The 22300-nt window shown below is 43.1% G+C and overlaps 1 protein-coding gene across 7 annotated transcripts in view; it reads right to left on the bottom strand.

Annotated features, from left to right (window-relative positions):
- Positions 1 to 22300, bottom strand: part of TCF20 (transcription factor 20) — a 210786-nt gene that overhangs the window by 14536 nt on the left and 173950 nt on the right. For all 7 annotated transcript variants that reach the window (XM_066358572.1, XM_066358569.1, XM_066358570.1 and 4 more), the window contains one exon: positions 1110 to 1203. In XM_066358572.1, coding sequence (XP_066214669.1) covers positions 1110 to 1203 — 94 coding nt within the window. The remainder of the gene's footprint in view (positions 1 to 1109; positions 1204 to 22300) is intronic.

The raw sequence follows: 22300 nt of genomic DNA on the forward strand, positions 1-22300 counted from the left end.
CAGTAATTTCACTCCTAGGTTTCTGGCCAAGAGAACAAAAAACATTATGTCCACACAAAGACTTGTATGTGAATGTTCATAGCAGCATTATTTGTAATAATCAGAAAGTGGAAACAACCTAAATGTGCATCAAATGATAATCAGTAAATAAAAATAAAGGTATATCCTTACAATAAAATATTGTTTGGCAACAAAAATGAAGTGCTGATACATGCTACAACATGGATAAACCTGGAAAACATGTTATGGAAAAGAAGTCAGACACCAAGACCACATACTGTCTGACTGCACTTACAGGACATGCTCAGAACAGGCAAGTCCACAGACAGAAAGTAGATCAGCAGTTGCTTAGGGATGGGGGAGGGGCTGAGGGGGTGGGAGTTGATACCTAAAGGATACAGGGTTTCTTTTTGAGGTGACGAAATATCCTAAAATTGAAGGTAATGATGGTTGCATATCTGTGACTATACTAAAAACCATTGAACTGTACACTTAGGTGAATCATGAGTGAACTATATGAATAAAGCTGTTTTTTTAAAAAAATTACCCCATTTCATTCTTTTTTTTTTTTTTTTTTTGTATTTTTTGTATTTTTCTGAAGCTGGAAATGGGGAGGCAGTCAGACAGACTCTCACATGCGCCCGACCGGGATCCACCCGGCATGCCCACCAGGGGGCGATGCTCTGCCCATCCGGGGTGTTGCTCTGTCACGACCAGAGCCACTCTAGCACCTGGGGCAGAGGCCAAGAAGCCATCCCCAGCGCCTGGGCCATCTTTTGCTCCAATGGAGCCTCAGCTGCAGGAGGGGAAGAGAGAGACAGAGAGGAAGGAGAGGGGGAGGGGTGGAGAAGCAGATGGGCGCCTCTCCTGTGTGCCCTGGCCGGGAATCGAACCTGGGACTCCTGCACGCCAGGCCGACACTCTACCACTGAGCCAACCGGCCGGGGCCCCCATTTGATTCTTTTTTATTCTCCTCTCTGAATTCCTTTAGAATTTACAAACAGATCAGGGTCAGAAGAAATAAGAACTACAACGAAGGGAAAGAAGGCAGAGAAAGTGTGCTTCCTGCCCTCCGGACACTCTGCACAGGGGCTGGCGGCCTGTCTTACCTGTGTCAATGGCACATGGGTAATGGTAGCGGAAGGAGCAGCCTTTGTTGTAGCAGCCCAAGGTGGCGCCTGCCTCCTGGCAGTGGGAACATTTCTGAAACAACAGGAGAAGCCAGACATGTCAGCATTCCAGATTCAGCCCTCTCCTGCAGGCCGTTCCCAAACCCCAGTGGTCAGCACGTCCCTGTGGTTACAGGAGTTTGTGGTGGCACGATAGGCGGGTCAATTTCCAACTGCCACTCACTGTCCACATATGGAGGAAATCCAGTAGTACTGGACTTAGGGCGAGTTCATAAATGCTCACAAATAAACCACGCAGAGCAGCACAGCGGGGTGAGGTGGGGCGTGCAGCCCTCCTCTGGCATTCTTGCCATCCACCCAGCCCCATGTCTGCCTGTCCTCCTTCATTGCCCCTGCTGTCCCGTAACTGCCTGCGGATCCTGCCTGTTTATTTCGGCTGTAGGAGTCTCTGGTAGAAGAAGAGGGAAAGATAGTAAAGTTATATATAAACTTTTTAGAATTAAAAGTGGAATTTGTTTCCAGTTCTTACATTTGTAAGATTTTATTTTTATTCTACTTATCCCAAATGCCCAATACAAGTATATCTCCCTTTTCAGAAAATATGGGTTCCTGTGAGCAAATGGTATTTTTATACACAAATCCTATTTTAAATGCACTAGGAAACCTGCCATGAATTTCTGGCCGAGTGAGACATTATACTGTAATGGAGATCTCCTCCTTATATGGTCAGGTTTTCCTAAACTGGGGCATTTCTTCATCATCCTTCTGAAGCGGATGCTGTGAGAACCACTCCTGTCGGCATAAGAACCATGTTCCATCAGCCATAGTCTATGTGTAAAAGTCTACCACACTAGCCCACTGAGGAGGGGTGCAGACTCTTCTTTCTGGCGGCCAAGGCACATCCAGGTAAGGCTACCTGGAAAACACAGGCACTTGTTCCTGATTCTAGAAAAATAAAAGTGATCCCTAAGCTATTTCACTTGTGGAAAACAAAGGCTCCCCAATGCCCACACCCTCCCCAGGCAAAGTGATAAACGGCACCCCTCTTCCTCTTCCCACACAAAGGCAGGCCCTGTAGGCAGCCTCATAAGCTCAGTGTGGCTCGCAGGCCTGCAGCAGTCAGGAACACCTCACCTCCAATCCACAGCGGCAAGAGCAGAACAGGTAGCTGGATAAAGCTCCCCCAATGCTGGTGTTGAAGGTAAAATCACACTGATGCAGCCCGAGTGTTCACCACGCATCAAGCATTGCTATGTATTACTGACGGGGACCAACTCACCCAGTCCCCATAACTACGCTGTGCCACCCTCTCTCTACAGATGAGGTGCTGGAAGCACCAGAAGGGGAAGTAACCTGCTCCAGGTCAGAGCTGATCTGGGCTGAGCACCACTGGCATCCTCCAGAGAAAAACAGCGCAGGAATAGGGCTGTAAAAGACAGGTCCTACACCAGAGTGTCACTTCCTCTCAGAAGCAAACACCCTTCTAGGTGCATGTGTCCCTTGTCAAGAAATAAAAGATGACTTGGCCTGGAGTAAACCAAGGACAGTTGGTAGTGTTTTGAGTAGCCCTAGACTTCATCTACTTTTGTCAGTGTTGTAGGGCTCCTTCAGGACAAAGGACTTCCTATCGACCAGGAGAGAAGTATGGCTGATTTGTCAGTGGCCTACCCACAGCCAATCCTGCCCCACCCCTTCTGACTAAAGGCTCCGAATAGCCAGCTATGCAGAGGGCCTGTGCTCTAGGCCCTCCCCACCCTGGGTAATGACTTTCAAATAGTGGTGGCCATTTAGGAATGGGTGTGTCAAGTATTTCTGGTAAGAAAGTCTGCAGGGAAAGGAGCTTCTGGGAAAGTTTCTCCCCTCTCTAAAAAACAAGATGCAGGAACAGGCCACTTTCTCACTAGGCCTCTGTGATAGGTGGATGTCAGATCTCTTGCAACCATCTTAGCATCACAAGGGGACGGCTCTAAATACAAAGCTCAACTCGCTGAGTACAGTAATAACAAGAGGAAGAGAACCTGGATCCTTTGTGACACTGTTGAGCACTAAATTAACCAACCCCAGGACTACCCTATCTCCAGACTTGTTAAGGAGAGGACATTAAAAAAAAAAATCGCCTTTTAATTTAATTTTGTAATTTGCAGCCAAAACACTAATACAGGAAAAGAACCTAGTATTTGGCATACTGCTATATAAGGTTAAAGTTGTGGGCTCTGGAACCTAAATAACTTCCTGGTCAAGTGACCCCACAACTTCCTACCTATATGTTCTTGGCCAAATTCCTAATCTTTGTTTCCTGAACTTGTAACCATGGACCTAATCACACTGTCTACTTCATAGAGATGCTGTGAGGGTTAAATGTGTTAAATGCAGGCTTAGGGCAGTAGTTGGATAAAAAGTGCTCAATAAATGTGACCCAAGATGACCATGTGCCAGACACATGCTAGATGCTCCACACAAATCACCCAATAAAAACAAGCGCAGAGCAGGCCTTGTTATCAACTGAGTTTATAGACAGGAAAGAAGCGATCAAGCTCACACCAGAATGATGTCAATTTCCTGCCTGCCTCAACACATGTCTCTCTGTCCTAGCAGGCTTCCAAAGCTCCCTGCCCTGGAACAGCCCACAGCCCACAGGTGCCATTTTTTTTCATAAAGAGAGCAAACTCATTCACATCAATAAAATGCTTGCTGCTTATTACACTTAAGAAGCACAATTAAATTATTACATTGCATCAGAGGAGAAAGACCCTGCATGGTACATTAGGGCCTAAAGAAAGAAAGAAATTTAAAGAGTTTAGCTCAGCTGGTTGGAGCATCATCCTGATATGCCGAGGTTGCAGGTTCAATCTCTGATCAGGGCACATACAAGAATCAACCAATGAATGCATAAATCAGTGAAAAAACCTAATGTTTCTCTTTCTCTCTCCCCTCCCACTCTAAAATAAAATAATTAAAAAAAAGTTTCCTTCAGTTATTCTCAAAATCTGGTCCTTGGAACAGCAGCAGCAGCACATGCACTACCTGGGAACTTGTTGGAAACACAAATGTTGGGGTTCCGGGAAGATGGCACGATAGGAAGAACTAGGACTCTGACTCCCTACCTGGACAACAATTGCACTGGCTGATCTGTCTCATGTAACTGTTTTGAAACTCTGGAGTCTGTTGAAGGGCTGCAATCTCCAGGGGAAGACTTGGATTGCAAATGTAGTTAATTTTGGTCAATTTCAGTTCTTAGCACAGTAGCAGCTAACCATCTCCCACTGTCAGTCAAGTGCCAGGTAGCTGTGCAAGTTTCTGAGGTAGCTTGCACACAACTTGTGGGAGCCAGGGAAGGCAAAGGAACCTTGTCCTCTAGGTAACTGGGGAATCTCTTCTCTGACTGCTGCTTCTGATCACAGAGGGTAAGTAAAAGTGGCAGACCATCACTGTTGTTGCCCCTTCCCCAGGTGAAGTGACTTACTGGGGACTTAAAAAAGTGGCACTATGCCTAGCCCCCCTGCTTTCTCCCCCCTTTTGGGAGCCAGACACTAAAGATTATGATGTTCAAGAACTGCATATACAGGGAAATCAGAAAGTGCCCATGCATTCCAAGAAAAAAAGGCTCAGGAGAGACCTGAGAAGACTCTTAAGTTTTACAACTCGAGCTGATCCTAGGCACAGAGGATCAGGCTGAACCTGCAACCACAACAACAGAAAGCAAACCCTGGGAAAGGGGGAAGATCTGGTTCCCAGAGTTACCACATTAGTAGACTCAAATGTCCAGTGTTTAACAAGAAAATCGTAGACATTCAAAGATACAGGAAAGTATGGCCCATTCAAATAAAAAAAATCAACGAAATCATCTCTAAAAAAAAGACCTAATGGCAGATACACTAGACAAAGGCTTTAAAAGAACCGTCTTAAAGAACTAATGAAAGATGTTGAAAAAGTAAAAAAAATATGTGGGCCCTGGCCGGTTGGCTCAGTGGTAGAGCGTCGGCCTGGTGTGCAGAAGTCCTGGGTTTGATTCCCGGCCAGGGCACACAGGAGAGGCGCCCATCTGCTTCTCCACCCCTCCCCCTCTCCTTCCTCTCTGTCTCTCTCTTCCCCTCCCGCAGCCGAGGCTCCATTGGAGCAAAAGATGGCCCAGGTGCTGGGGATGGCTCCTTGGCCTCTGCCTCAGGTGCTAGAGTGGCTCTGGTTGTGACAGAGCGACGCCCGGATGGGCAGAGCATCGCCCCCTGGTGGGTGTGCCGGGTGGATCCCAGTTGGGCGCATGTGGGAGTCTGTCTGTCTCCCTGTTTCCAGCTTCGGAAAAATACAAAAAAAAAAAAATGTGAACAAGTGAAAACATCAGTAAGGAGATAGAAGACCTAAAAAAAGACCCAAAAGAAATTCTAAAGCTGAAATATATAATAACTGAAATAAAATTCACTATAGGGATTCAGAATAAGATTGGAACAGGCAGAAGAAAGAATCCACGAACTTCAAGATAGAAAATTATTGAATTTAAGGAACAACAACAACAAAGGCTGAAGAAAAGAGAACAGAGCCTAAGGGACTTGTGGGATACCATTAACAGACCAAAAGAGGATTTGTGGGAGTCCTATAAAAAGAAGAGAGAGAAAAAAGTAGAGATAATCTTGAAAGAAATAATGGCTGAGAACTTTCCAAATTTGATAAAAGACATGACTATAAAATAAACATCCAAGAAGCTCAAAGAAGTGCAAGTAAGATGAACTCAAAAAGAGATCTACATCAAGACACATAATCAGACTTGCAAAAGCCAAAAAAAAAAAAGAAAAAAGAGAATATTGAGAAATGAATTGTCACAAAGCGAGCCTTGGTAAGATGTTCTGCAGATCTTTCATCAGAAACTTTAAAGGCCAGCAGTGAGCCAAATAGTCAAAGTTCTAAAAAAAATAAAAAATAAAAAATAACCAAGAATCCTTTATCTGGCAAAACTGTCCTTTAAGAGTGAGGAAGAGATTAAGACATTTCCAAATAGCTGAATGAGTTTGTGACCACTAGACTTACCTAGCAAAAAATGCTCAAGGGAGTCTGCAAGGTAAAATAAAAGGACACTAGAAGTAGATGGATAGAGAAAAAGACCTTAATAAAGGTAAATACATGGGCAATTACAAAAGAAAGTCTTATTTTAACAATGGTCTGCAACAGTACTTTGTTTTTTACATGATTTAATACAGTTAACAATGCACTTAAAAATTATTAGTTTGTTTTGGGGCACACAATGTATAAAGGTGTAACTGTGCGACATCAACAACTAAAGGGACTGGAGCTGTCACAGAGCAGAGGTTTTATATTTTATTGAAGTTTCATAGATATATGAAGGTTATAATCACATGATCATGCTCAACTGATGCATTTGACAAAATTCAATGCTCTTATGATAAAAACACTCAACAAAGTAGGACTAGAAGAAAACTACCTCAGTGTAACAAAATCCATTTATGAAGAGCCCACAGGGAGCAGCACACTCAATAGTGAAAGACAGAAAACATTTCCTCTGAGATGAGGAACAAGGCAAAACAGTGCTTTCGCCACTTATACCCAACACAGCACTGGAAGGGCTAGCCAGACAATCAGGAGAGAAAAAGGTATCCAAACGGAAAAGGAAGAAATAAAAGTATCTTCTGTTTGTAGGTGATATGGCCTTTTTTAATTTATTTATTTTTTTACAGAGACAGAGAGAGTCAGAGAGAGGGATAGATAGGGACAGATAGGAATGGAGAGAGATGAGAAGCATCAATCATTAGTTTTTTGTTGCAACACCTTAGTTGTTCATTGATTGCTTTCTCATATGTGCCTTGACCATGAGCCTTTAGCAGACTGAGTAACTCCTTGCTTGAGCCAGCGACCTTGGGTCCAAGTTCACAGTGAGCTTTTTGCTCAAGCCAGATGAGCCCATGCTCAAGCTGGCGACCTTGGGGTCTCGAACCTAGGTCCTTCTGCATCCCGGTCCGACGCTCTATCCACTGCGCCACCACCTGGTCAGGCGGGTGATATGGTCTTATATGCAGAAAACCCTCAATAGTCCCCAAGAAACCTATTAGAACTAATAAATGAATTCAGCAAGATAGCAAATACAAAACCCAGATTCATTTCTATACATAAACAATGAAAAATCAGAAAAGGAAATTACAGAAACAATTGATTCTCAACAGCATCAAAAAGAAGAAAATAATTAAGAATTAACTAAGGAAGTGAAAGACAACAGTGAAAACTAGAAAACACTGCTTAAAGAAATAAAAACACATGAATAAATTTTAAAAATCTCATATCCATTGGTTAGAAGAATGCCAATTCTACCTAAAGTGATCTGCAATCTCGATCAAAATCAGGATGATTTATGACTTATTTTTGCAGAAATAGAAAAGCTTATCCTAAAATTCTTCTGTATACCCAAAATAATATTGAAAGGGAACAAAAGTGGAGAACTAGTACTTCCTGATTGCAAAACTGTTGCAATTACCAGTGTGCCAGTGGCATGTATGAAACAGAATAGAGCCCAGAAACAGATCCTTGAAGAGATAGTTACATGATTTTTGAAAAGGGTGCCAAGATCATTCAGTGCGGGAAAGGAAAGAGTTTTCAACAGTGGTGCTGGGAAAACTGCATATCCACATGCAAAAAATTGAAGTTGGATCCTTCCTTAAAGCCACATACAAAAATTAACTCAAAAGGGGTCAAATACCTAGATGTAAGATATAAAACAATAAAACTCTTGAAAGGAAACATAGGATAATAGCTTCATGAAATGGGTTTGGCAATAATTTTGGGGGTTATGACCCCAAAGGCCCATGTAACAAAAGACAAAACAGACAAATTGGACATCGTAACAATTTAAAAAATTTGTGCATCAAAAGACATTATTGGCCCTGGCCATTTAGCTCAGTTGGTTAAGAGCGTCATCCCAAAATAACAAGGTTGTGGGTTTAATCCTTGGTCAGGGTGCACACGGGAACCACCAAAGAATGCAAGGCTGAGTGGAACAACAAATGCTTCCCTTCCCCTTTCCCTGTCTCTCTCTCTTTCTGTATGAATAGATAGATAGATAAAATAACAATAAAAATTAAAAGCCTTGGCCAGACAGCTCAGTTGGTTGGAGAGTTGTCCCAGAGTGCGAAAGCTGCTGGTTTACTTCCCTGGTCAGGGCACACAAAAGAGCAGCTCGATGTTCCTGCTTCTTTCCTTTCCTGCACCACCCTCAAAAAAAGACATTATCGGCCCTGGCCGGTTGGCTCAGCGGTAGAGCGTCGGCCTGGCGTGCGGGGGACCCAGGTTCGATTCCCGGCCAGGGCACATAGGAGAAGCGCCCATTTGCTTCTCCAACGCCCCCCCTCCTTCCTCTCTGTCTCTCTCTTCCCCTCCCGCAGCCGAGGCTCCATTGGAGCAGAGATGGCCCGGGCGCTGGGGATGGCTCCTTGGCCTCTGCCCCAGGTGCTAGAGTGGCTCTGGTCTCAGCAGAGAGACCCCCCAGAGGGGCAGAGCATCGCCCCCTGGTGGGCAGAGCCTCGCCCCTGGTGGGTGTGCCGGGTGGATCCCGGTCGGGCGCATGCGGGAGTCTGTCTGACTGTCTCTCCCCATTTCCAGCTTCAGAAAAATGCAAAAAAAAAAAAAAAAAACCAACCAAAAAACTTAAAAAAAGACATTATCAACAGAGTAAAAAGGGAACCCACAGAATGGGAGAAAATATTAACAAATCATATATAGGATAAGGGACAAATGTCCAGAATATATAAAGAACTCCTAAAATTCAACAGCAACAACAAAATAACCCATTTTAAAAATGGGCAAAGGGAGGGAGACAAGATGGCGCTGGAGTAGGCGGACAAACCAACATCTACCTCCCAGAACCAAAGTGGATTACAAACTAATTTTAAGAACTAGCATCTGGAAAAACCAACTTTGGACTAAACTAAGAGGACTTTTCAACCAAGGAACACTGAAGAAGCCACACCGAGACTGGTAGGAAAAGTGGAAACGCGGAGAGGGCTGCCCAGCTCCCCGGAGCGAACGGCAGCAGGGAGAGACTCGCGTGGTGGGTAGTGAGTTTAGCAGAGGGGGAACGGTCCTGAGCCCCAGGAACAAAGCCCCAGCCTGCAGCCCCAGAGCCCAGAAGAGGCGTAAGGACAGTATTTAGCTGGAAACAAGTCAGGATATTGTTTGTGAGAAAGAGTCTGATTTCTCAGACCCAAGATACATCTTAAAGGGACCGCACAGAACTCTCTCACAACCACTCACCTGGGGCTCCTGGAGACGGGGAGAGAGGAAAGGACCAGAGTAACAGGAAGAGAGTGTAATCTAGGAGGCATAGGGAGAAACATTTTGGGAGATAGCCACCTGTTGGGCAGATAAAATATATTATGCTCACTTTGTTAACGATGGCGCTGCCCATGAGGAAGCCGTCGCCCAGGTGATATTAATGTGTGTCTCTGTGGGCAGGTAGAATCCTTGTAGCCTGGGGCTTGGTTTTGGGATTAAGCCTTTCCCACCCGTTTTGATGTGGGGTGGTACAATCCAATCATGCCTCAGAAAAGTGACTTTGTATTAGAGACTTCCCTATTTTGTATATTGGATTAAGAGTTTGGATTTCTACACTATAAAATGGGGACGGAGCGGGAGCTTGCTCTCTTGGTTCCTGAGGTTAGCATGAGAGGGCAGAGAGAGGCCATGTGGCCAGGAAAAGCAGCCAAGATGGCAGAGTGTTGAGTGAGAGGACAGTTTGCGCAGTTTGACGCTGGAGAAGGAAGATGGGGAACAGAGGTGAATAAATCTGGTGAGCTAGAAACCTTTGATTCTAGGAAACTCGGATAAGTCAGTAGCTTTGTGAGCACTGAATGTGAGTGGGTTTTGGAGCCCAGTGTGTGTTTTTACTTGCCCGCCGGGTGCAAGCTAGGATTAAAGACTATGGCCCACCAGTTTGTGGCTCCGTTGTTTCTTTACTGACTCTCCGAATTCAATGCGAACCTGCATGGACCAGGCGGCTGCTGTGATGGTTGCCCTGGCCTTAGATACTGGCTTTACACCACCCTAACCCCTGGGAAGAGTCACTCCCCAAAGCTGAAGTGACTATTTCCCCCGGAAACAGCAATACCAGCAAAGGGAAGCAGGAGAGCAGCCAAACAAGCTCCCCCGCAGCATTCAGAGCAGAGTCGCATAGAAGGAGGGAGCTTTTGGGTCTACAGTTGTGAGTCTTAGGGTCTGAGCTGCAACACCCCCACCCACATGGCTGAGGGCTCGCCGGAGGGCGGGTGGCAGCGGGAGACAACAGCGTGGTTCTGCCGGCAGGGGTGGAAGCCAGCTGGCCACCACTGGGCTCAGGTGTGAGCTCAATCTTGCCCGGCTGGGGAGAAGGGGCGTGCAAAAGCGATCAAGCTCAGCTGCCGGCAGCCTATAATCCAGCCTGCGGGAGAAGGGCAGGAACCCCGGAAAGGGTGGAGACCAGCCCCTGAGCAAGGGCGCAGGAGCACAGCCTTGCCCCGCCCATGCAACCCAGGCTTGCGGTCTGACTTGGTAGCCGGCTCCTCCCGCAGGGGTGGAGCCAAAAGCCCAGAAGAGGCGGAGTTCCGCTACTGAGCTGAGCTTGGGCACACAGTCCTGCCTGGCGGTAGAGTCAAGGCTAGCAGCCGTCCCTGAAACGGAATCCTCCTGCAAGGGCAAGGCAAAAGCCCGGAAACAGACGGAGACCCGCAGCTGAGCAAAGGTGCTCGCCAGTGGCCTCAGGAGCGAGCATAACGTCACACACGGGGGCGGGGCAAAGGCCAAGGCCACCAACACTTGTACACCCGAGCACGTGATCACAGCCACTCTCTTGAAGAGAAAATGCGGAGGCAGAGAAATACAACACAAATAAACCAAGAGAAATCCCCAGAAAAGGACCTAATGAATCAGATATAACCAAATTACCAGATGCAGTGTTTAAAATAACGATTGTTAGGATACTCAAAGATATTAGAACAACCATAGATGGCCATTACAAAAACCTAAATAAAGAGATAACCAATATAAAAAAGGACATTGAAATAATAAAAAAGAATCAGTCAGAAATGACAAATACAATATCTGAAATAAAGAATACAATGGAAGGAATTAAAAGCAGGATGGATGAAGCAGAGAATCGAATCAGCGAGTTAGAGGACACGATAAATAAAGGCACGGAAGCAGAGCAGAAAAAAGAAAAGAGACTCAAAAAGTCTGAGGAAACTCTAAGAGAGCTCTGTGACAACATGAAGAGAAATAACATCCGCATCATAGGGGTTCCTGAAGAAGAAGAGAAAGAACAAGGGATAAAGACTTTGTTCAAACATATCATAGCGGAAAACTTCCCCCAATTAAGGCAGGAAAACATTTCACATGTTCAGGAAGCACAGAGAACTCCATTAAGGAGAAACCCAAAGAAACCAACACCAAGACACATCATAATTAAAATACCAAAGCTAAATGATCAAGAGAAGATATTAAAAGCTGCTAGAGAAAAAAAGACTATCACCTACAAAGGAGCCCCCATAAGGATGACTTCTGACTTCTCAACAGAAACACTTGAGGCCAGAAGGGGATGGCAAGAAATATTCAAAGTAATGCAGAACAAGAACCTACAACCAAGACTACTTTATCCAGCAAGGCTATCATTTAAAATTGAAGGAGAAATAAAAAGCTTTACAGACAAAAAAAACCTCAAGGAATTCACTGCAACCAAACCAAGGCTGCAAGAAATGCTAAGGGACCTGTTGTAAACAGATCAAAGGAAAAAAAGAATATAGCAAAAGAGGAAAACAGTTTTAAAGAAAAAAATGGCAATAAACAATTACATATCAGTAATAACCTTAAATGTTAATGGATTAAATGATCCGACCAAGAGACATAGGGTAGCTGCGTGGATAAGAAAACAGGACCCATACATATGCTGTCTACAGGAGACACACCTTAAATCAAAAGATGCACACAGACTGAAGATAAAAGGATAAAAAAAAAATTTCATGCAAATGGAAATGAAAAAAAAGCTGGGGTAGCAATACTTATATCAGACAAAATGAACTTTAAAACAAAGACCATAGTTAGAGATAAAGAAGGTCACTACATAATGATAAAGGGAGCAATCCAAAAGGAAGATATAACCATTATAAATATCTATGCACCTAATATAGGAGCACCTAAATATATAAAGCAGACTTTGATGGACTTAAAGGGTGAGATCAACAGCAATACTATAATAGTAGGGGATTTCAATACCCCATTAACATCATTAGATAGATCCTCAAGAAAGAAAATTAACAAAGAAACAGCAGACTTAAAGGACATATTAGATCAACTCGATTTAATAGATATCTTCAGAACCTTTCACCCTAAAACAGCAGAATATACATTCTTTTCAAGCGCTCATGGTACATTCTCTAGAATAGACCACATGTTAGGGTACAAAAATGGTCTCAACAAATTTAAGAAGATTGAAATCATATCGAGCACTTTCTCTGATCACAATGGCATTAAACTAGAAATCAACCACAATAGAAAAATTGAAAAACATTCAAACACTTGGAAACTAAATAGCATGTTATTAAATAACAAATGGGTTAACATTGAGATCAAAGAAGAAATTAAAAAATTCCTAGAAACAAACGATGATGAGCATACATCAACTCAAAATTTATGGGACACAGCAAAAGCAGTCCTGAGAGGGAAGTTTATAGCATTACAGGTATACCTCAAGAAGTTAGAAAAAGCTCAAATAAACAACTTAGCCCTGCATCTAAAAGTACTAGAAAAAGAACAGCAAGTAAAGCCCAGAGCTAGTAGAAGGAAGGAAATAATAAAGATCAGAGCAGAAATAAATGATATAGAGGCTAAAGAAACAATACAGAGGATCAATGAAACCAGGAGCTGGTTCTTTGAAAAGGTAAACAAGATCGATGAACCTTTAACGAGACTCACCAAGAAAAAAAGAGAGAGGACTCAAATAAATAAAATTAGAAATGAGAGTGGAGAAATAACAACTGACACAACAGAAATACAAAATATTGTAAAAAAATACTATGAAGAACTGTACACCAAAAAACTAGACAACCTAGATGAAATTCCTTGAATCATATAATCTTCCAAAAATCAATCTGGAAGAATCAGAAAACCTAAACAGACCAATTACAACAAATGAGATTGAAACAGCTATCAAAAAACTACCAAAAAAGAAAAGTCCTGGGCCTGATGGCTTCACAAGTGAATTCTACCAAATATTCAAAGAAGAACTAACTCCTATCCTTCTCAAGCTATTTCAAAAAATTCAAGAGGAAGGAAGACTTCCAAACTCCTTTTATGAGGCGAGCATAATTCTGATTCCAAAACCAGGCAAAGACAACACAAAAAAAGAAAATTATAGGCCAATATCCCTGATGAACTTAGATGCAAAAATCCTCAACAAAATATTAGCAAACCGGATCCAGCAATATATGAAAAAAATCATACACCATGATCAAGTGGGATTTATTCTTGGGAGGCAAGGCTGGTACAATATTCGCAAATCAATCAATGTGATTCATCACATAAACAAAAGAAAGGAGAAAAACCACACGATAATTTCAATAGATGCAGAAAAAGCATTTGATAAAATCCAGCACTCATTCATGATCAAAACTCTCAGCAAAGTGGGAATACAGGGAACATACCTCAACATGATAAAGGCCATCTATGATAAACCCACAGCCAACATCATACTCAATGGGCAAAAATTAAAAGCAATCCCCTTAAGATCAGGAACAAGGCAGGGGTGCCCCCTTTCACCACTCTTATTCAACATTGTTCTGGAAGTCCTAGCCACAGCAACCAGACAAGAAAAAGAAATAAAAGGCATCCAAATTGGAAAAGAAGAAGTAAAACTATCATTATTTGCAGATGAAATTATATTGTATATAGAAAACCCTAAAATCTCAGTCAAAAAACTACTAGACCTGATAAATGAATTTGGCAAGGTGGCAGGATATAAAATCAATAGTCAGAAATCAGAGGCATTTTTATACATTAATAATGAACTGTCAGAAAGAGAAATCAAGGAATCACTCCCCTTTACCATTGCAACCAAAAAAATAAAGTACCTAGGGATAAATCTAACCAAGGAGATTAAAGACTTGTACTCGGAAAATTATAAAACATTGATAAAAGAAATCAGGGAAGATACGAATAAGTGGAGGCATATACCGTGCTCATGGTTAGGAAGAATAAACGTCATTAAAATGTCTATATTACCCAAAGCAATTTATAAATTCAATGCAATACCGATTAAAATACCAATGACTTACTTCAAAGATATAGAACACATATTCCAAAAATTTATATGGAACCAAAAGAGAACACGAATAGCCTCAGCAATCTTGAAAAGGAAGAATAAAGCAGAAGGTATCACACTTCCGGATATCAAGTTATATTATAAGGCCATTGTACTCAAAACAGTATGGTACTGGCATAAGAACAGGCACATAGATCAATGGAACAGAACAGAGAACCCAGAAATAAACCCACAGCTCTATGGACAACTGATATTTGACAAAGGAGGTAAGGAAATAAAATGGAGTAAAGACAGCCTCTTCAACAAATGGTGTTGGGAAAATTGGACAGCTACCTGCAAAAAAATGAAACTAGACCACCAACTTACACCACTCACAAAAATAAACTCAAAATGGATAAAAGACATAAATGTAAGCCGTGAAACCATAAGCATCTTAGAAGAAAACATAGGCAGTAAGCTCTCTGACATCTCTCGCAGCAATATATTTGCTGATTTGTCTCCACAGGCAAGTGAAATAAAAGACAGGATAAACAAATGGGACTTTATCAAACTAAAAAGCTTTTGCACAGCTAAAGACCAAAATTTATAAAGAACTTGTAAAACTTAATACCAGGAAGACAAACAATCCAATCCAAAAATGGGCAAAAGAAATGAATAGACACTTCTCCAAAGAGGACATACAGATGGCCAACAAGCATATGAAAAAATGTTCAACTTCACTAATGATTAGAGAAATGCAAATTAAAACCACAATGAGATATCACCTCACACCAGTCAGAATTGCGCTCATCAATAAAACAACACAGAATAAGTGCTGGCGAGGATATGGAGAAAAGGGAACCCTCCTGCACTGCTGGTGGGAATGCAGACTGGTGCAGCCACTGTGGAAAACAGTATGGAGATTCCTCAAGAAAATAAAAATCGAACTGCCTTTTGACCCAGCTATACCACTGTTAGGAATATACCCCAAGAACACCATAGCACTGTTTGAAAAGAAGAAATGCACCCCCATGTTTATGGCAGCATTGTTCACAATAGCAAAGATCTGGAAACAGCCCAAGTGTCCACTAGAGGACGAGTGGATTAAAAAGCTTTGGTATATATATACTATGGAATACTACTCAGCCATAAGAAATGATGACATAGGATCTTTTACAACAACATGGATGGGCCTTGATAACATTATACTGAGCGAAAGAAGTAAATCAGAAAACACTAAGAACTATAGGATTCCATACATAGGTGGGACATAAAGATGAGACTCAGAGACATGGTCAACAGTGTTGGGGTTACAGGGTGGGGGGAGGAGAGGGAGGGGGTTGGGGGAGGGGAGGGGCACAAAGATCATGGCTTTTCAGCATTTGCCATATTTCCCCTTTAATGTATAGACAGACAGCAAATATTTACTTATGGTGTTTCCACTATAAAGACTGCTGTCTTAGGGACAAATGCTGATGAACTATTTCAGCAGTTTCTTCCTCTTCAAAGACTTGTATGTCAACATAGAGCTCCATGTTTCATAGGACATACTCAAGCTCACTTCATGCTCCCTGGAGCTTTAGCACAAGGGAATGCCCTTTTTTTTTCTCTCTTTTATTTTTTTTTATTGTTGTATTTTTTCTTTTATTTATTTATTTTTCGTATTTTTCTGAAGATGGAAATGGGGAGGCAGGCAGACAGATTCCCGTATGCGCCTGACCGGGATCCACCTGGCATGCCTACCAGGGGGAAATACTCTGCCCATCTGGGGTGTTGCTCTGTTGCAACCAGAGCCATTCTAGCGACTGAGGCAGAGGCCATGGGGCCATCCTTAGTGCCTGGGGTGGCTTTGCTCCGGTGGAGCCTTGGCTGCGGGAGGGGAAGAGAGAGACAGAGAGGAAGGAGAGGGGGAGGGGTGGAGAAATAGATGGGCGCTTCTTCTGTGTGCTCGGACTGGGAATCAAACCCAGGAATCCTGCACACCAGGCCAAGGCTATACCACTGAGCAAACCGGCCAGGGCCTAGGAATGCCCTTGTTGATCAAGCTACCCAAAAGAAAATTATATAGAGCAACCATGACAGACCGAGCAAGTCAGTCTCATACTATTCATCACCAGAACGCAGCAGCCCGGTGTAAACAATTTCAACTTTCCTGGGAAGCAGCATGGCAGATTGGGAAATCCTGTCGAAGGGGTCCTATACTGCCCCTTCATTTAGAGTTAACCCTCACGGACCCCTACCAAGACAACTTTGGCAGATGGATGTTACTCATATACCTTCATTTGGCAAACAGTCGTATGTCCACATTACAGTGGATACATATTCCGGATCTATAGTAACCTCTGTCAGAACAGGAGAGGCTGCTAAGCATGTTATAGCTCATTGTCTGTATGCATTGTTCTATTATTGGATTTCCTAAACTGGCTAAACTGAAAATGCTCCTGCATATGGAGCAAAAGCATTCACTGTATTTTGCCATGCTTACAATCTTTAAAGTTAAGGTATTATTTAAGTGTACTCAGCAAACATTTTAAGGTCAATTTAAAAAAAATTTTTTTTTAAAGGGGGTAGTCATATCCTGGAACTCCTACGGGTCTACCATATCATACATTTTACTTTAAAAAAAATTTACATTTCTTTTGAATGCTGATGAACAGGAGACACCAAATCTTTTTCGCCTGCAAACTACTACCTTCTTTATTAGATCCAGCTAATAACACTGTTTTGTCTTTTTCCAAATAGCTCCAGATATATGGAAAAGATTTATATAGGCGGATGGGGATCCTCAAACCCCTCAGTGAGATCTTCTGAGCATGGCTTTTAAGATACCTAGAGGCAGAAAAAGCCCAATAGAGATCAGGGGAACTACCAGCTTTTAGGATACACCCTTAAAGGCTCCAACGCCCCAAAGGGGTCTCATAGGATGCCATCTGGATCCTGCTTCAATAGTGGAAAGGAAGGTCATTGAGCTAAAGCCTGCCAGGCTTACATGCCTCTGCTGTGAGGAAACAGGGACACTGGAAGGTAGGCTTCCCCCTCGCTCCTCTAAGGGAGGGTTCAGTCTCTTCCAGCCCTGCTCCAGCCACCTATGACCTAACCTTGCCCAGAAAGCTGGGGTTTGCCACTGAAGGCTGAAGGTGCCCAGGGCCGTTGGCCCCATCTACAACACTGTGGACGAGCCTAGAAATAACCTAGGTATTTCTTCCAAGAAGCAGGTTAACTGATCTCATTTGTACAAGGGCCACTTAACTACGTTTTGCCTGAATAGTCAGGTTTTTTATTCTTCCCTCAAAGATCTCTGTTGTGGGTGTTGATAGTCCTATTTTCTGCTGCTTTGCTTAATATATAGTGTTTCCTTTATCCCTCCTACCTCAATGCCCCACTCATATTTCAGGCTGGGACCTACTCCTAATTTAGAACTCTTTTTCCCCCTTTTGCCAACTTCTATTATGAATCTACCTTTGCCACCCAGCTTAGTGTATCCCAAGGTTCTCTTTACCATGCCACAGTTGCAGAGCTTCAGGGAAAAGCAACCTGGAACCATCTCTCCAGGCAGAGAAGAACAGAAGCTCCATAGCCACGCATGCTGCAAATGGCTTTTCCAGTCTACCTGAATCATTACCAGCTAGAAGCAGCGGTCATTGGGACTTGGACATGAGCTGCAAAGTACAGAATGGTGACAACTCCAGTGCCATGCGGACTGTTCCTGGATGTGGACTTTTCCTGGACTCCTGCTCCCTGTGACAGCTCCTAACAGACTGAACTGTGGCTGGGTTGCATTTTTCAGGGATTTGGACTTGGTGATAGGGCCAACTTGGACTTGGTGAACATGTTAAGGACACTACTCTTTTATGGATTCTTGCTGTATTGGCCAAGAGTTTGCTTAAAGGCTTTTAATCACTGTAAAAAAATAGAAGACTGGATAAAGAAGATGGGGCACATATACACCATGGTATACTATTCAGCTAGAAGAAATGATGACATCGGATCACTTACAGCAGAATGGTGGAATATTGATAACATTATGCGGAGTGAAATAAGCGAATCAGAAAAAAACAACTGCAGGATTCCATACATTGGTGGGACATAAAAACGAGACTAAGAGACATGGACAGGAGTGTGGTGGTTACGGGGGGTGGGGGGAGGGAAGGAGGGAGAGGGGGAGGGGGAGGGGTACAAAGAAAACTGGATAGAGGGTGACAGAGGACGATCTCTCTTTGGGTGATGGGTATGCAACAGAACTAAATGACAAGATAACCTGGAAATATTTTCTTTGAATATATGTAACCTGATTTATTGATGTCACCCCATTAAAATAAAAATTTATTTATTAAAAAAAAAAAAGGGCAGCCTGACCTGTGGTGGCGCAGTGGGATAAAGCATTGTCCTGGAAGTGCTGAGGTCGCCGGTTCGAAACCCTGGGCTTGCCTGGTCAAGGCACATATGGGAGTTGATGCTTCCTGCTCCTCCCCCCCTTCTCTCTCTCTGTCTCTCCCTCTCCTCTCTAAAATGAATAAATAAAAAAAAATTAAAAAAAAAAATGGGCAAAGGGGCCCTGGCCGGTTGGCTCAGTGGTAGAGCGTCAGCCTGGTGTGCAGGAGTCCCAGGTTCGATTCTTGGCCAGGGCACACAGGAGAAGTGCCCATCTGCTTCTCCACCCCTCCCCCTCTCCTTCCTCTCTGTCTCTCTCTTCCCCTCCCGCAGCCGAGGCTCCATTGGAGCAAACTTTGCCCGGGCGCTGAGGATGGCTTTGTGGCCTCTGCCTCAGGCGCTGGAATGGCTCTGATTGAGGCAGAGCATCGCCCCCTGGTGGGCATGCCTGGTGGATCCCGGTCGGGTGCATGCGGGAGTCTGACTGCCTCCCCGTTTCCAGCTTCGGAAAAATGGAAAAAAAAAAAAAAGGGCAAAGGACTTGAATAGCCATTTCTCCAAGGATGATATACAGATGGCCTATAAACACATGTAAAGATGATCAGGATTGCTCATCATTGCGGAAATTCAAATCAAAATTACAAGATACCACTTCACATCCATCAGAACAGCTACTATCAAAACAAAAAAGAATAAAGAAGAAAACAAGTACTGGCAAGGATGCACAGAAGCTGGAACCCCCAGGCACTGTTGCTGTAAATAAAAATTGGTACAGTTGCTGAGGAAAACAGTATGATAGTTCCTCAAAAAGTTAAAAATAGAACTACCATATGATCTAGCACTGCCACATGCCAGGGACAGAATATAAAAACTTAGCTCTATAATATCCTGTTTCCATTCTCCCCTGCTATACCCCCCAAAATCAATAGGCAGGTAAATACCATTTCTAATTAGATTTTCGTTCTTTACTTTTTACCTGAAGAAATTCATTATACTCTCAGTCTCCCATAATGCAAATAACTTAACAGTCACTGCAGAGCTAAATGTTCCTTGTTTTTTACCACACAGTTGGGCCTTGATCATGGTGTCTAAAACAAGGTATGTTTTTCAAACAAGCAACAGTGTAATCTGAACAGTGAAATTTTCACTTATTATCTAAAGAAATAAAAGTTATTTTTAAGCAACTCTGACAAGAACATTCCATTTATCGATACTGTAATCTTGGGAAATAAATGATAAAATGTGTGCTTAGTTTTTGGACATGCCTAAACAACAGAAATTGGCCAAACACCCACCCTGATCCTTACACCAGCCATTGTCACTGTCCCAGAGGCAGCCTTGCTGATGGGAGTTGACAAACTGCAGGAGCCAAATCACCTAAGAGCAGTTTAATCTGTACCCAATGGGAGTGCTTGGGAGACTTGTGCCTTTTCTTTCACAGAAAGGCTTTTTCCTATGAGCTGTAACTGCGGCTTGAATAATCACTTTGTTTAATAAGCATCTCCAAGCAGCCTCAGTGCATAGAGGCATTTGGGTCAGAGTACTATTAGTGTTGGAGACAATCAGTTCTGTTCAAGCCTTAAAGATCACACATGAGATGGTTTTATCCCAGTATTGCATACACTTCTCTGCTCATGCTTAGACTGCTTATTCATGTTTGCCTCCCCTAAACTGAGCTTCATTCTTGTGTCCCCAGAGCCTGGCACACTGCAGAAACCATAAGTGTGGGCTAATGGAATGAATGCAAGGTCTGATAAATTTGAGAGCTTGGCGAAAACTAACAAGGCTGCTCTTCCACATGAGTTAAAAAGCTAATGCTGTTAGAGCTTAGAGAATGTGGAACAAGGTATGTGTTAGTTTTTGGCCACCACAAAGAGCTTTCTTTCCTTTTAATTATGCCTCCTATATCTAGGAAAGAAGTCTCTGCTGCCGGAGCCATGTAGTCTAGCTGAAAGGCAGAGACACGGTCTACACAGAAACAGCTACCCTTTGAGACCCTGAAAGCACCTTTGACTCTCCACCTATCAATTTTCCTTCAAGAGCACTTTAAGGTGTTGGTTAAAGCAATACATACAAAAACCCTCTATGCTTTGGTTCCTTGCTTTCTTAGAGCTAGATATCCGATGCTCCCTAAAAGCCCATGAGACCAGCTGGAGTATCTGCTGCCTCTTGCCGTTCTCAGACTTGAGAGAATTACTGGGTGCCAGCCTCTAGAACTTCATCAAAGCCCAGAGCACTATCTAGGCTTCAGCGCTAACCTTGGAGGCCAGAGCGTGGCTGTTCTTCTTAGGTCCCCTTGCTCAATGCTGAGGGAGGCACAGTGCATGGTTTTCAAAGCTGCATTTATGTCCCACAGCTGTTTCAGCAAAAGCACCAATTTCAAAAACTGAGTCCATTAAATACACACCTTAACAAACCATGATCATGATGGTCCCAGTGGAAGTGACAGCCAGTCATGTCAGCAGCACTCACCGGCTAATGGCTGTGTGTACCTTAAGACAAAAGTTCCAGGTTTGATGGGCTTTTTAGAATAAACGTGGATGGTCTACTGCAAATGATAACCAAGTGTGAAGCAGTGCAACGGCCAGTGGAAACAGAACCCAAGGGTGTCAGCTCTTATGGGAAAGCCCCCCAAAAGTCACCCCATCTATCTGTCATCTGCCTTCCTTGTTGTATAAAATAACTGTTAAAGTGTTTTATAAACTAGAAAGAGTTACATAATTGTTAGGACTTATAAAACTATAGAAACATCATCTATTATGTGTCTTATTTTTGGCTTTATTAGTGATGTCAAATTAGACACAAGACATACTAAGTAGTGTCTATTAAAGTAAGACAAACTAAGTTAAAAGATTATTTTTTGGAACTAATTTTTTCCCTTAGAATACTGCCTGAAGAGGCAGAGCCAGGGAGGGCTTGAACATCTGTTACCAGTCAGCATCCTTTTGTCCCCTTAGCTGCTGTATGTTTCAATAGTATTTCACCTCTGAGGTGAAATACTGGCTGGCTGCACAATTAGCTCATGGCCAAACCCCTGAACACTGCTTCTCAACTACTACTCACTCTTCCACTGGAACGATTTTTAATGTTTTGTGAAGCGCTTATGTATTGGTGCTAAATAAACAAGAACACAATTACATACAATTAAGTGCAAATTAAATAGTAGCTGGAGGTAAAAAAACAGGAACGTCTCCCTTAAGGCATACTGAGCACGAGTAGGAGGAAAATGCCCACAGGCTTGTCCATTCTCCCCAGATACTGCCCCTGCATGCAGTATGGAGAACAGATAGACCCAGGCTGCCCGCAACCATGTCTGTCAACTGCCACGTGTTCCCAGTCAAGGTTCTCCCACCTGTCCCCACCCTTGGTATGCAACCCCATTCACTCACATTAGAATAACCTAGAATAATTTCCACCTGCTGCCATGAGAGGCTGACGCTATTCCTTATTACACACCCAGAGCCTTAAAAAAAAAAAAATCCACCTTCTCTGACCGTAGGAGCACAGGACACACACCCTTTCTTCAATCAGATCATCTTTC

This window comes from Saccopteryx leptura, chromosome 1, assembly GCF_036850995.1.
Source record: "Saccopteryx leptura isolate mSacLep1 chromosome 1, mSacLep1_pri_phased_curated, whole genome shotgun sequence".
Lineage (NCBI taxonomy): Eukaryota > Metazoa > Chordata > Mammalia > Chiroptera > Emballonuridae > Saccopteryx > Saccopteryx leptura.